Source organism: Zalophus californianus, chromosome 9 (genome assembly GCF_009762305.2).
Source record: "Zalophus californianus isolate mZalCal1 chromosome 9, mZalCal1.pri.v2, whole genome shotgun sequence".
Taxonomy (NCBI): Eukaryota; Metazoa; Chordata; class Mammalia; order Carnivora; family Otariidae; genus Zalophus; species Zalophus californianus.
In genome coordinates, this window is record NC_045603.1 from 46,217,882 (window position 1) to 46,233,836 (window position 15,955).

A 15,955-nucleotide genomic window follows, 5' to 3' on the forward strand; every position below is an offset into this window, starting at 1 on the left:
CATATATTGTTTAATTTTATTTTTAGGAAGTATTGTGAAGGAGCAGGTTGCATAAAGATCGAGAGCTCGGTTCTAGAAGCAGCCTCCTCCATCACTCACTAGCCAAGTTGCCTCAATCAAGTTACTAACCTCTCCAGGCCTGTTTCCTAATTTATAAAATGGGGATGATAATAAATATAATGCCCACTTCATAGGGCCATTTTGAGATTTTATTTGGTTCATATATAAATTCTAGAATAGTGTTTGTCACATACCATGTGCATAATAAGTTTACTATTATTACTTTCAGGTTGGAGATAAGATTGATATTCATGAGAATTAACTAATCACAAATCACACAGCTAGTATATAATAGGACCAGGACTTGAATCCTGGGTTTCTGGCTTAGCTCCAATTCTTTCCACTACTCTGCAGAAAGGATGTAATTTTTAAGTTGGTCTTAGTTCTTTCAAATTACCATGTGATATTTTGTTACTATTTTTCAAGTCAACTTTTAAAGAAGAAAAAATATATTACAAAATACCTTAAATCTATGTATACTTAGCCTACACAGGGATGGAATAATGATTAAATGTGTTTCAGAGTGAAGAAATTCTAAGCAGCTATTGATTTTCAATTGTGTGGAACTTTTGGTGATGATTTCAGTATTTAGCAATCAGCCATTGGCCGTCTACTTGTTTCAGGAATTCTAAGGTCAAGCTGAGCTATGAATATGGACTGAACCAGCCTAGTTCTCTGAACTTGATCTTTTGAGTGCTTGGGAAGCTTCTTCCATCAGTCTGACTTCTGTTGCTGGGCATAGCATTCTACAGGTTGGCAAGAAAGACATAAAATCTTAATTGTCCAGACAGAATAAGAGAAGAACAAAGAATAATTTTTCACCTTCCATTTCCAGAAATCAATTTGCTGGAATTCCCCTAGGGGATAAAGGGTAACACTGATGCCTTTCTGATTTTGTAGGAGAAATCAAGCTGATTCTATCTGTAGGAATGTATATCAATGAAGATGAATATATGCCCCTAAACACATAATATGCAAATAAAGTTAACATGATAGTTTTGCATATAGATTGCCAGGAATTTTTGGTTTGGGTTTTGCTTTCCTTCCTTTTATGTGGAAAATCTCAAACAGGTAAAAAAGTAAACAATATAGTATAATTAACTACCATGTACTCGTCACCTACCTTTAACTGTTACCAACTGATAGCCAATCTTATTTCATCTGTTTCTCCACCCTCTCCCCCGCCCCTTATCATTTTGATGCAATCCAAGCCATCATTTGATTCCATTTGTACATATTTCAATATGCATTTTGGAAAGATAAGAATTATCTTTCACATAACCACAATATCGCTATAAACCTAACATTAACAATAAGATTTAGAAGCACACATCAAGTGCTAGGTCATGAATTTCTACATAGGAGGGGCTTTCTGGACCGAAATCTGATTGGAAGGAGAGGCCAAGGGACTTCTCTTTCTGCGGCATTTATGTAGCACTTTAGATAATATTGAGAAAGCCTCACTCGTTAATATGGAAGAATTGGAGTGGGGCTGCTGAAGGATATCCTGGGGATGGCGGGGTTAAAGCCTCCGTTGGTTGTCAGGGCCAACAAGCCCCTCTGATGCTCACTAGAAGTGCTTTAGCTTCTTCACCTGCTTCTCTCTCTGTAACACCCCTTCTTCCCTCTGATTTCTAACTCCCACTTTGACCTTCCAAACTTGCTCAAATTCCTGTCCTTCGTGAAGCCAACCTCTGAAACCTTAGCCACTGGATCTCATTCTCCATTTGCACCTTAGCACTGTTGCTGGCCTATGTTACTCGGAACAGCAAGAACAGCAGCGTTCATACCAACTGCCATTTACTGAGAACTTGCCAGGTGCCTAGGGTGGCACTTAACACCTACCTCTGTTCTCTCTTAACACTTAGAACTCTGTGTAGGAGGTGCTCTTCTCTTTTACGGATGAGGAAACTTGAGCAGCAAGGAGCTTCAACTTGCGTAGGCATGACTGTAAGTGAGTGATGGGATTTGGACCCACGTCTAGTCTTTTTTTTTTTTTTTTAAGATTTTATTTATTTATTTGAGAGAGAGAATGAGATAGAGAGCACGAGAGGGGGGGAGGGTCAGAGGGAGAAGCAGACTCCCCACTGAGCAGGGAGCCCGATGTGGGACTCAATCCCGGGACTCCAGGATCATGACCTGAGCCGAAGGCAGTCGCTTAACCAACTGAGCCACCCACGCGCCCCGACCCACGTCTAGTCTGACATCAAAGTCAGCCTCCCTGATAATCCACCTTTTGTTTACCTTTTCCACATATATCTTAGGTGCCTGAGTAGCCTGTAGACTCTCAGAGGAGCATCTACCTCTTACGTGTCCGGGGCCAAATATGATGACCCTCAAAGTAACAGGGCACCCTACACAGCTGTGAATGGTGATGCAAATAACTGTGAAACCTGCTTTAATTTCCCTTTTGAGGATATTAAAACTTGGAAAGTCCGTTACTACTTGAACTTCCTATCTAGTGTAAAAGTCGATAAATGCATGTTACTCTGATGAATAGAGAACAATAGAGTGCATCATCTTAAAATAAGTCAGGAAGCCAACTGTAGTCAAACAGCAACAATCACCAAGTAAAAGAAAATTACCCCTCTATAAATGTATTTAATTAACTGTGGATTGTGAGCAATTGCTTTTTCATTTTGTTCTCCTTCTCATTTTCAAAACATGCGCCAAAAAACAAAACAAAACAAACAAACAAACAAACAAAACCAAAAGCAAACCTGTTTGTGACTTTTGCTCCACCCTTTGATTTCCCAATTGTTTGGTATGAATAGTTGATGTTCATTCCATTTTATGTAGAGTGCTACATAAACGCAGCTTCCGGTCTCCTAGGCTCCCTGCTTTTAACTAGAATAGTATCCCAGTTTCTGTGGAGATACAGAAATAGGCCCTGTCATTACTAAAAAGATAGATCTGTTGGCCTAGAGTTAGTGGTGAAAGATAAGGTGTGTGTGTGGGTGGGGAGGAATATCCTATTTGAGGCGACCTTGACTGCCTACGGAGGAACTTAGACTTCATCTCACGGAAGGATCTTGGTGCTGTAAGAAGGACAAGGATGGTGATGGGGAAGATATACGAAGAGGTTATTTGGCAACAGTACAGAATAGGGAGAAAATAAGGAAGACACCCAGAAAATTCTGGGAGCAGCTAAAACATAAGGCAATGGGATCCCAGGTAAAGGCAGTCAGATTAGGGAAACAAAAAGGAAGAATCATGAAAAATGATTTAAAAAAAATCAGAGTAACTTTCACAGCCACAGAATTAGATTTAGGTGTGATTAGTGTTGTTACTCATTTTATCTCTGCTACAAGAGTCTAACCATCAGATAAAAATTCTGCAAATTTACCTATTATTTTCCATAGACATCTGGTTTGAGTGTTTTGTTATTACACTGAGCATGCATTCAAGACATCACCGATCCTGGGACAGCTAAGGTGTAATAGAAGGAACTTGCAGCCAGGTGTTAGAATCTCAGCTATACTACTTGTTACATACGTGACCTAAATGAGTCACTTCACATCTCTGATGCCTATGCCAACTAAGAAAGAGCATTATAAACTATCAGAACCTACACAGATAATCTGTGATGCTATCATGATTTGGAGAAAAGCTTTTGGCACTAACCCATGGATGACATGCAATCCTGTTAAAAGGTTCAATTTATTTCCAAAATAAATATTATCATTTCAAATTCTAAACACTGGAAATTCCTATATCAATAAATAATGTGTTAGAGGCCATACAAAAAAAAATTTTAAAGCAGGTATTACTTGTTACTTGCATTTTATATATATGAATTTCTCCTTCTTTCTAAGTCCCATTTTAAAAAAGGGAAACAAAAAAGAATTCATTTTCGTTCAAAAATTTAGCTAACCTTCATCTTTTCCTCGAAGAACAGAAAAATTAGGTTGACGGCAAGACCACTTTATGAAATTTTCAGGCTTTCTAATACTGGTAGATTCATTGAAATATAGAAGATGAGTATCACAGAACTTTACACTTGGCATTCCATAATCCAGGTCTGTCTGAAACTGAGAAGTACAAACAGATGTCTCAAATTTATGGCTAATGATACATTTTGATATATTGACTGAGGTTAAGATTGATTAAATTGATTGAGATTAAATCATTGATTTATGGCTTTCCACAGTTCTCGTAGTTCATCAAACTTAACTAGTTACTATATATATGAGAGTGATACATGGAAAAACCAGAAAGGCTATAAATGCACCTGTGTGCATTGACCCCTGCAGCCATCGGCATGAATTACATAAGTCAAGTAGGGTTTTCCAGTTACATGCCATCTGTCATACGATCAAAAGATTACATACGTATAACTACATTTTGAAACAGCATTAGAAATCTCTCCTCTCTCTTGCATTCATGTAGATATAGATATAGATGAAATTCATTTGTATATATACATGAAATTAGCACCCCTTTTGGAAGTACCTAATTTATTTCTAAGAAAATATCAGAGACTTTCTTTTAATACAGCAGAGTTTTCCTCGGGCTTACATTGCAAAGACGTGTGAAAACCCTGTAACTTCTGCAGCATGGGTAGCAACGGTGGCCAAGGGCCAGCACACAACTTTATCGCAGTATAAATGGGGTTTGAAGTGTTTGTTTCCAGTGCAGGTTCTCGCAGCCCAGGCACTTCCCAGTCTCATTGTTCCTTTGTTCTAGCGGATGTACAAAGGATTGACTGTTTTGTTTTCTGGCTCGGAGAGATTAGATAAAGTCTGCATTTCTGAACTTCACCCTCTATGCACGCAACCTTAAAATTCATTTTCTGTAGCTTATATTTGGCAAATTATATGTGGTTTAGATTATACTGACCATACCGTTATTTTCTTTAACCTTTATCTGGCTTGTAGACATCGATGACAGTATTGATCTTGTTGGAGCTCTCGCTGGAAAGCAGCTGTCCCTCCCATCCTTGTCCTTAAAATGCCTCTTCAGCAAAAATGATGTGTCATCTCGATTGGCTATGACAAGGTTGTTCTTGGGTTTCGTTGGCTACTAGAATCTCATGGTAGTGAAGTACCTTATTCTCGCCAGGCAACAAAAAAGACTTTCTGTAAGGGGCAATTATGTTCTTTCTTTTTATTATGATGTCCTTAATTACAGACTATGATGTAGGATAGAAAATTTAGATAATATTGCCAGAAAAAAAAAATACTGTTTTTCCGCAAGAACCTATAAATGAGAATCATCTTGGGAATTTTTAATTTTATCTTAATGGTTAGAAAGTTAGGTCATGGGAATAAACTGATAAGATTTTATCAAGTTTTTATGTTTTCTTTTAATGAAGAAGGCAATTAAGGCTATTCGTTTAGCTTTAAAAAAATTGTATTCCACTTCTGCCTCCATTTTGTCGGTGACTCAGAGGAAACTTTTTTTTGTGATCAAGTAGACAGCGTAAGTTTATATTACTGAGTGCCCATTCTATGCCAGGTAAAATCTGCTCTACACCTCCTCAAATCATCCGAGAATATAGGTATGATTATATGATACTCCACAGACAGATGGGAAAGTGGAGGCTTAGATAGCTTGAGTAAATTGTCCGAAGTCTCGTGACTGACCCATGACGGAGCCGAGGATTTGAACTTCGTTCTGTCTGACCCCAAAGCCCACACTCTCTGCCACGACATTTCCCTGCTTCCGTTACAGGACCTCCTCCTGTTTACAGAAATAATAACAATAACAGTAGCTAACATTGAACACTTGCTATGTGCCGGGCACTGTTCTAAGTGCTCTAGATAAAACAATGTAATCTTCATAAATATCTTGCCAAATAGATAGTATTATTATCTGCATTGCAGAGATGAGACAGCGGTGGCACAGAGAGGTTAAGGAATTGCCCGAAGGACACAGCTATGGAGCCAGGGAGCAAGACTCAGCCCCAGGCTGTCAGACTGCAGAGCCTATGCTCTGCCTGTGAACCTCTGCTGTACTAGGGTGTAGACTACACATCTTGCACTTTGGGCTGTCTGAGTTACTGCTGTCTTGGCTTCCTTGTCTGCTGACATTTATATTATTATTAGTTCTTGTATTATAAAATGTTACATGGCTTTTTGCAGGATGATGTACTCATATAAGTCACAGCATTAAACACACACAAAAGACATTAGATTGACCATAGGTTGTAATTATCTTCTGGATGGTGTCTCTAGGTGACCCGCAGATAGTCTCAGGAGCTGTCTGGCCATACAAGTCTTTTTAATACAGAATAAGATTATGTTGTTCTTATTTTTATTAATGTTAGTCACAAGCAAGCACCCTCTTAAAACATATACTATTCTAAGAAGATTCTATAATCTGAAGTTATTTTGTGAGCAAAATATAATTTACCAAGATGTAGATAAGAACTGGATCTCTATAGCCATGCCACGAAAACATCTGACCTGGCTTTGAGTTGTAGCCTCCAATATCTTGGTCCAACTTTCTAGATCAAGAACCAGGTTGGATTTCTGAAAATTACTCATCTGTAAATGTCTCTCAATGTTGCCCTTCCCTGCATTCAGGATAGGGAGAGACTTATTTCTCTGATGGTCCCACTGCATCATAGAATGGCTGATCCCTAAACACTATTGACTTAGTTCCTAACCCAGGGACATGCTGCTCATCCTATTTCAAGTTCCACAATGAAAATTCAGTACATGGGAAATGGGACTCCTCAAACTCACCCATGAGAGTTGAAACTAAGTGAACATCTGGGTGCAGGACCAACCCCTTGCACCCTCTCTGGAGGCTTCAGCAACTCCAAAATGTCTCGGAACTCAAGTTGAGAAAATCTAAGGACACAAGGAATCCCATCTGTTGGGAGAATTCATTCTGATGAGCAAACCTAGGCTAGGCTCATAATCAAGTCTCTATCTTTGGTAGTTTTCTGATATTTAAAAACAACCTAAAGTTATGTATTCTTAACCCCCCAAATCCACAACCTAAAAAAGAAAAAGTTCAGTACAAATTTCAAAATTATTTCTTAATATCTGTATTTTCTGTTGAGATTTTTGGTATTTATCCAGGCATAGCCTGGATGTTTGTCAGTGTGTAAAAAGTGCTAAACTTGCAAGCCAACGAAAATATAACCTTACTTGGAATTCTAAGCTCAGAGCTGTCTTAACAAAAAGTTTTATTAGAAAGAGAAGTTTATATGACTAGTAGCTAAGTGGATTTCTTTTTTAAATGAAATGGTAAGTTTAAAAGTGGAGTAAAATACCGATTTGTTTCACGGGCAGCGGGTTCTTAAAGTTTTTAAGGAAAATGAATCTGGGTTCCAGCAAACTAACATGTATCTGCAAAAGTCTTTAAGCCGTGTTCTCTTTTTGGATTTTTGCCTTGCAGATCCTTTACCTCCTGCTAAGTTTGAAGTCAGTAAAGAGAAGACTACTTCAACCAGCTTGCATGTTTGGTGGACTCCTTCTTCTGGAAAAGTCACCTGGTATGAGATGCAATTGTTTGACAATAACCAAAAGATACAGGAGACCCAAATTCAAGAAAGTGCTTCATGGAATGAACATACATTTTTTAACCTCACTGCTGGTAGTAAATACAACATTGCCATCACAACTGTTTCTGGAGAGAAACGTTCCCTTACAATTTATACCAATGGATCAACAGGTAAGACCTGCTTACAGATAGTTGAGTATTTAATCGTTTAGGCTCCTTTTGGAATGACATTAAAATTGAAGAGATTGAAGTAAGAATGCCCCCAGACCAAAGATGACAGATAGGTAAGTTGATAGATAGATAGACAAACGTTATGTGGTACAGTGGGAAGACGAGACTAAAAATACGAAAATATGACTGTGCTGCTAGCTTGCTAGGTGATTTTGAACAAGTTCTGGGACTTCTCTGGGACTGGAATTTTCTCCAAAATGAAGTAGATGTTTCCTAATGGCCTTCCTAACTCAAATCTTAGGCAACAGCATTTTCTGCCTCCATTTCTGATTTTGTGCCATAAAACTTATGTTCAGTGTTTTCCTCCTTTGTATACTCTCCTCATAACATCAAGTCATGATGTTTCCTAAATATCCCTACATCTGGAACAAGTTTTTGCTTGCACCCACCCATCCCGATACCAATGACACACTTCACCTCCTTCCAGGAAGTACTGTCCTTCTGGTCATGCTCTCTCCTCTCATTTTCTCTCCTGATTTATTGCTATAAATTGCTTTCTGTTTTTCATCTTCCATTGTTCTTCCCTTAATTGGCTCTTTGCTGCTCTGCCACATCATACTTCATGGGCAAAAAGTACCTTAGTATCTATTAAGTGGGGGAGAGAGACAGGTAAACTATGATATAGCTTTAGGCGTGGACTTTGAAAAGAGCATTAATTCAGAATCCAGTGAAATTTCAAGAGTGCTGTAGCCATTACTTATTGCACAAATTAGATGTACAGAGAAGCATACATGAATGCGTGAGTTCAGATTAAACGTGTCCATGTCTACTCTAAGGAAATTATAAATGACCCTTTGGAAATGCATTTTCTTTTCCTAGTGCCATCCCCAGTGAAAGATATCAATATTTCAGCAAAAACCAATTCTCTCCTGCTTTCCTGGTCCCATGGCTCTGGGAATGTAGAACGATACCAGCTACTGCTGATGGATAAAGACATCCTAGTTCATGGCAGTGTCGTGGACAAACATGCTACTTCCTTCAGTTTTCACGGACTGACACCTGGACACCTCTATAACCTTACCATTGTGACTGAGGCTGCAGGGCTGCAAAACTACAGATGGAAACCGGCCAGGACAAGTAAGTTCCACTAACTAGCTGAAGAAAAATAAAGCTCACAGCAAGGAAATGTTTAATAACCATGGCTTATTAAATTATTTGAATAATGATAATATGAGACAAATTGAAATTTGTATGTTATAGAAGGCCCTTAAGATGTACCCACTTTTCTATTCAGAGAAAGAGGGACTCCCTTGTATTCTAAATTTTAGACCAGCCTGAAGTAGCGAAGTTTACCACTGATACAGTCTCAGCTTATCTTTTTAGTATTCTGACCTCTTTGATAGGGATTCCTACTTCTTTCTCTCTCTCTCTTTTTTAAAGATTTTATTTATTTATTTGACAGAGAGATACACAGCCAAAGAGGGAACACAAGCAGGGGGAGTGGGAGAGGAAGAAGCAGGCTTCCCGCGGAGCAGGGAGCCCAATGCGGGGCCCGATGCGGGGCCCGATCCCAGGACCCCGGGATCATGACCCGAGCCGAAGGCAGACGCCTAACGACTGGGCCACCCAGGCGCCCCCCTACTTCCTTCTCTTAAATAAGCATCCACTGCCTTTGTAACATCACTCACAATGAGCCAAGATAACTTTTCTCAGTGCTAATCAAAGACCTGGTCCTGTGAAACAGCCATTTCTTAAACACTGTATCCAACAAAACATGTCCTGAGACCCAATACTACAGGAGCTGTTCTCACAGCCTAACATAGCTGGATAAATTAAACTATGCTAAATTTCAGTGAATAATTCATGTACACATTCATTCATTCATTCATTCAGTATCTGTTGAGTGTAAACTGTATGCTAGGCATTGTGGATATAACAGTGCCCAAGAAGGCCAAAGTCTTTGCCCTATGGAACTTAAATTCTAGTACATTCTAATGCTTCTGATGGGTCTAATGTGTTAATAAATTCCTTCTCTCGGTAAGCTATCTGATTTTAAGAGAAACTTTTAGGTATGTAATGCCTTAGAAATTACTCTGGTGCAGGGGGCTCTTGGAGCTACAAGAGATTGATGGGAAAGATATTTGGGGGCACCTGTACATTTACATATCTTCATATCACACCTCAAAGATGTATAGCTATTTCCAACAAAAATGTACCATATATGTTGGGGCAACTGGATGGCTCAGATAATGGAGCATGCAACTCTTGATTGCAGGGTTGTGAGTTTAAGCCCCATGTTGGGTATAGAGATTGCTGAAAAATAAAATCTTTTTGTAAAAAGTACCTTATATCTGAAGAATTACTCATGTATAGCAAGAGCAAATTACACTTCTCACTGGCCTATGCAAAGCAGTGTGCTGTGCCCATTTTTAAGATGAAGTATTAATTTTTATTTTGCCATTAGTGAAGCCCAAAATTACAACAGAGCCAAGAGGTAGAAAAAATATTCACTGAGGTGTCTTTCTTTTGTAATTATTTTCCTTTGATGAAATAATGACACAACTCTTGAGCTGTAACTTTATCATCATTTTATATGAAAAATAAGATATTTTTAGGATGCAAAATTTTGTGATGGCCAATGAGTTGACCAATCTATTTATTATGTACTTGCTATTATTAAACACATAAACATAGGAAGAAATTAGGCAGATGACAGACTTCTTTGAGCTTTCCAAGACCTCATTTGCCAGTAAGGATCCCTAGGCTCAGTGAGATAGAGCTATCCAGGGTTGCCCATCTGACCAATGGCCAAGTCTGAGCCAGAATCCAGGCTCCTGACTCCCACGTTTATGCTCTTTCCACTGGCCAGATAGCCTTTCTTTGATTTTGCAGTATTCTTTTTGCTTGTGAAGTTGTTGTTTCCTTCTGGGCAGGGAGTGCGGCTTGCAGGGATTAAAATGCAGGTCAAAATTTGGCGATAATAAGACAGGTACAATATCCTGAGTTAAAGTGTCTTTTCCTTTCTACCTATTTAGCCCCCATGGAAGTCTCAAATCTAAAGGTGACAAATGATGGCACTTTGACCTCTCTAAAAGTCAAGTGGCAAAGACCTTCTGGAAATGTAGATTCCTACAACATTACCCTGTTTCACCAAGGGACTATCAAAGAATCCAGAACATTAGCACCCCAGGTTACAGAAACCCAATTTAAAGACTTAACCCCTGGACGTCTTTATCAAGTTACCATCAGCTGTGTCTCTGGTGAATTGTCTGCTCAGAAGATGGCAGTGGGCAGAACAGGTGAGTGTAGGGCTCCAGGGCTTGGTTGCCCAGATCATTCTCTGATCCATCAGAACAAAATAAGTTACAGGGAAAACTCCTTTTCCAATTTGGGAAATATGGTCTATATGACTGAGGGTGCCCATGGGCCAGGGCCCCCCATACAGAGTGAAACAGAGGTTAATTGCATTCATCTGAGTTATTTAAGCAAATGTGTTTGGAGTGATTCCTGAATGATGTGCATAACTGGCTCTGCCCTGTGCTATTTCATGTCATACCACTTAAGTAGTGTAAGTGCATTAGCATTGATACTAATGAATAAAACATTTCTGACCAACTGTTACAGTGAGAGCCAGTTAGCACTTAAGCATGTTTTCCACGAATTATTTTATTAATTTATGTCACCAAATATTTATCCAGTGCCTTCTTTGTATAAATTACTGTGCTATGATTTGGGAAGTTATTAAAATGTCAGGGTTCAGCAAACTACACCCTTTGCCAAATATGGCCTGTGATCTGTATTTGTGTAGCCCCAAGCTAAGAGTGGTTTTTACATATTTAAAAGGTTTTTTTAAAAAAGGAAAAAGAAAGACAAATATGAGACAGAGACCATATGTGGCCTGGAAAGCCTAAAATGTTTACCTTGCCAACCATTGCTTTTAAGGAAGTTACATTTTAATCATACAAATGTAGACTATACACACAAAAAATAAAAACAGTTCACTTTAATAAGAGTAATTGCATTGGTACTGCCATGTATCAGGCACTAACCAAACACTTTACACCATTACCATGAGAGAGGTTCTGTTATTATCATCATTTTACAGATAATTCAGAGATCAAATAACTTGTCCATAGTCACCCAGCCAGTGAATGGTGGGGATGGAATTTAAACCAGAGCATTTAATTCCAGAGTCCATTCTCTGTGCTGTTAGAGATTCCAAGTAAGAGCCATATGGTCAGAAAAACAAGAGAACGAAATTCTGTTCAGAAGATCAGTAAAGACTTCTCAGAGGAAATGGTCTTTAACTGGACCTAAAAATTGTGAGGCTCTTGGCAAGCGGAGAGGGAAAAGAGGGAAGGGCATTTGAGGTGGAAGGAATAATATAAACAAAGGCATGGAGGCGGAAGAGCCCAGGACACTTACAGGACTGCAGAACGTGCAACTGGAGGCCAGCGTGGGAGAGAGTGCAGAAGCAGGGAGGGCAGCTGCAGGGAGTAGTCAGAATTAAGACCAGGAGGATATGGGGTCTGATTTTGGAAAGCTACAAATGCCACACCCAGGACTTGATATTTTATTCTGTAATTAATGGAGAGACCTTGCATGTTTTTAAGCAAAGGAATAATTGGACCAGAGCTATATTGCAAGAAGATTAATCTTGTCAGTTGGAAAAGGGAGGAATGTTTCATGATCACAACATGTGGTGTCTCCACCAAAAGACACCGCATCCATCAATGTCAACATCATTAGAAGCAACATCAATATTGTCTCTAGGGCTGGTGTGCAGCGAATAAAACACAGCGCTCATATCGCTAGGTTATTAACAGTGTTACAGAAGATTGCATTACTGATATTACTAGATGATTTTAGCATACATTTCTTGAGTGTCAGATGTTTCCAAAATGAGGAAAGTATACTCATTTGCAATCCACAAACATCAGGAGGGGATAGAAATGTTTTGAATTGCAGGTATTAGGTCTCTTATCTACTGTTGCCCATGAAAAGTGAATAAGTATCCTTACTTTTGGTTTTTAGAATCTCCTTTTTGACATCATTTCACCGTTTAGTTCCAGAGAAAGTTGGGAACCTGGAGGTAAACAGCAATGGTTCGATAAGGTCCCTAGTAGTGAGCTGGTCGCCCCCTGCTGGAGACTGGGAGCAGTATCGTATCCTGCTCTTCAATGATTCTGTCGTGCTGCTCAACATCACCGTGGGAAAGGAGGAAACACACTATGCCATAGATGATGTGGGGCTCATACCGGGAAGACAGTATGAAGTAGAAGTCACTGTTGAGAGTGGAAATCTGAAGAATTCTAAGCGCTGCCAAGGCAGGACGGGTAAGCAGATACGAAGGTGTTAATGACTGCTAGAACCTTAACTTTGTCCCTCCTCCCAAGTAACCCAGGTAGCTGTCAATGTCGTGCCCCCCCGCCTCCCTCCCCGCCGTGTTTCCTGAATTTGAGATATTATAGACTTTTAGACTGAATTAGTTTTGGTAATGTTTAATTTTGTCAAAATAGAACATTAAAATTGCTTCCAGTAGTAAGTCCATTATTTTATAAAAAGAAAGACATTTTAAGCACCAAAAGAATAGGAAGAAAGCAATCGGAGAATCCTTCCCACAAAAGAAGACAACTGACAATTCTTTTTGTCAGTGATCAGTGTTAGAGAACCATTGCCTTGACCTAATGTTGACTCATGAGGGAATTTCATGGACCAAGGAAAGGTTATTAAAGGGAAGTGGAATAGATTTGGATTTTGGGGTAGAAGAGAATGAGGATGTGGAGGCATGGGTTTTGGTGTTCTTGCTGTCACCACTATACTGTAATTCCTTGGGCAAGTCACAACCCCTCTGAGTCTGTTTCCTCAACTTTCAAATAAGAGAATTGTCCTTCCAAGCTCAACATTTCTATGACACGGAATACTCCATACTTGGAGTGAAATTCAAATATCTTCTCTCTTAGTCTTGCCTGATAAGGAAATAACTACTCTGATTCAGTGTTCTTCTTAGAAGACTGTCAAAGCAAAGGACCAAGACACCTCCTTAGCTTGCCAACTGGGTTTTCCAGTCGTATCTTCATTTTCCAAATATTAATATCCCTTGGCTAATGATCAAAGACCTATATAAGCTTAAACCAAGCTACTTTTAGCATTTCATAGAGCAAGCATCTATGTCCTCTCCAATATTTTATCTCACTCACCTCAAATAACTTGGAATACTGTCAAGAAGCCTAGGGGCTCTCAGCATGGTGGCATAATTATCAGGAAAACTTTTCTTAAACAGTACCTCTAGGTGAATAAAGTTAATTGAGGTAGGCTTTGATGTATCAATCCAATTCGTTTCAATATATTAAAGAAGGAAGATACAGATTTAGGGACTCAATTAGAATGGAATTATAGAAAATTTCTTTGATGCAAAAATCAATATAATTTTATACACTTGGTTCTTCCATAATTTTGTTTCCCTAGCGTTTTGTGGGACCAGTACTTTACTCTTGGCAATGTCTCCTAGAAACTGTAATAAAACCTTTTAAAGCTATGGAAACAGTTTCCATTCTTTGGTTAATGGGACTCTTGAATCAGATACTATTCTGGCTTGCCACTATACTCTCCCTTTCATGGATACATTAGTGTCCATTCCTCAGAAATGAAGAGAAGCAGCACTTTGTCTTTCCAATCTAATGGAGTAAAAAATACTCCTAACTTCATCTAACTAGTGAAATATAGACCTTTCTCAGTGGTTTTATGGATGACATGATTGAATTAAATATTTTCATATCATAGAATTCATATGAAGAAATAAACACTCAAGGTAATATGTGGTCAAAAATAAATGACCCAGGGAAGCATTTTCCAATAGTATTCTTTTGAATCCTCCTTTCTGGATAGGTTATATAAACAAAGCTTGGGGCGCCTGGCTGACTCAATTAGTGGAGCACACAACTCTTGATCTCGAGGTTGTGATTTCAAGCCCCACATTGGGTGTAGAGATAACTTAAAAATAAAATCTTGAAAACACACACACACACACACACACACACACACACACACACACACACTGTTTTTGTGATTAGCTTTTTTTTTTTCCTGAGAGCTCATACACTTTCATAAAAGAAATGCTGAACTGGAATACTCCTGTGGTTGGAAGAGAACAACTAAGAAACACTCGAGTATTTCTGAATCAAATCAATGACACAGTCTCCATTGCTTTTTCCTTAGTCCCTCTGGCTGTCCTCCAGCTTCGTGTCAAACATGCCAATGAAACCTCACTGGGCGTCATGTGGCAGACTCCCATAGCAGAATGGGAGAAATACATCATTTCGCTAGCTGACAGAGACCTCTTACTCATCCACAAGTCGCTCCCCAAAGATGCCAAAGAATTCACTTTTACTGACCTGGTGCCTGGACGAAAATACATTGCTACAGTCACTAGTATTAGTGGAGACTTAAAAAATTCATCTTCAACTAAAGGAAGAACAGGTAATATTGTTTATAAATTTTAGACTTTAAAAAGTATCCTGTCTACTGAATTGCTTAACATTTAGTTTACAAGTGTTCACTGAATGCCTATTTTGTACTGGTCATTGTTTTATGAATGTTTTCTATTGTTTGTTTTCTATTATACTAATTGCAACCCTTTGCTAGTTGTTTTGTTTTGTTTTTTAATTTGTTTGGTTTTATTTTGAAATGGAAGCAGAGCAGAGAGAACAACTTTTCCGAGGAGTGTTGCTGCAAAAGAGAGCAGAGAAATAGGGCATCATCTGAAAGAGGAAGTATATTTGAAAGGAGGATTTTAAGAATAGAAGAAATAACAAGTTTCATGCTGATGGGAATGTTCTAGAAGAGAAAGGAATGGCGATGATGTAAAGAGAGAGGAAGAATTGCTGCAGTTATTCTATGAGGAAACAAGCTCTGGGATCTAGAGCACAAGTAAAGGAATTGGCTTTAGAAAGGAGCATGAGTAGTTTAACTTTAGGGTCAGCTGGGGAAAAAAGAGTATTGGATGCATATGCCAATAAGTAGATAGATGTAGTGGTGGGCAATTATCCTTTGACAACGCTCTTCTTTTTCTCAGTGAAATAGGAAGCAAAATCATCAAAGACTCCCTTTTTCCAACTTATATATATTGTTGTCCTGTATTTTATTTCTTTCTCCTTTTTTAACCCCACAAAAAATTACAACTTATCTTCTCATCTTTCCTTCCTGTATCTCACAAGTTCCATTTGGGATTACTTTCCTTCATTTTTGGAGAACAGTCTTCAAATTTCTT

At 38.8% G+C, this 15,955-nt stretch overlaps 1 protein-coding gene across 1 annotated transcript in view; it reads left to right on the forward strand.

Moving 5' to 3' along the window:
* Positions 1-15,955, forward strand: part of PTPRB (protein tyrosine phosphatase receptor type B) — a 110,479-nt gene that overhangs the window by 33,367 nt on the left and 61,157 nt on the right. The window contains 5 exon segments of the mRNA XM_035729139.1: positions 7,411-7,686; positions 8,566-8,823; positions 10,722-10,985; positions 12,753-13,022; positions 14,905-15,165. Of these exon segments, the coding sequence (XP_035585032.1) occupies positions 7,411-7,686; positions 8,566-8,823; positions 10,722-10,985; positions 12,753-13,022; positions 14,905-15,165 (1,329 nt within the window).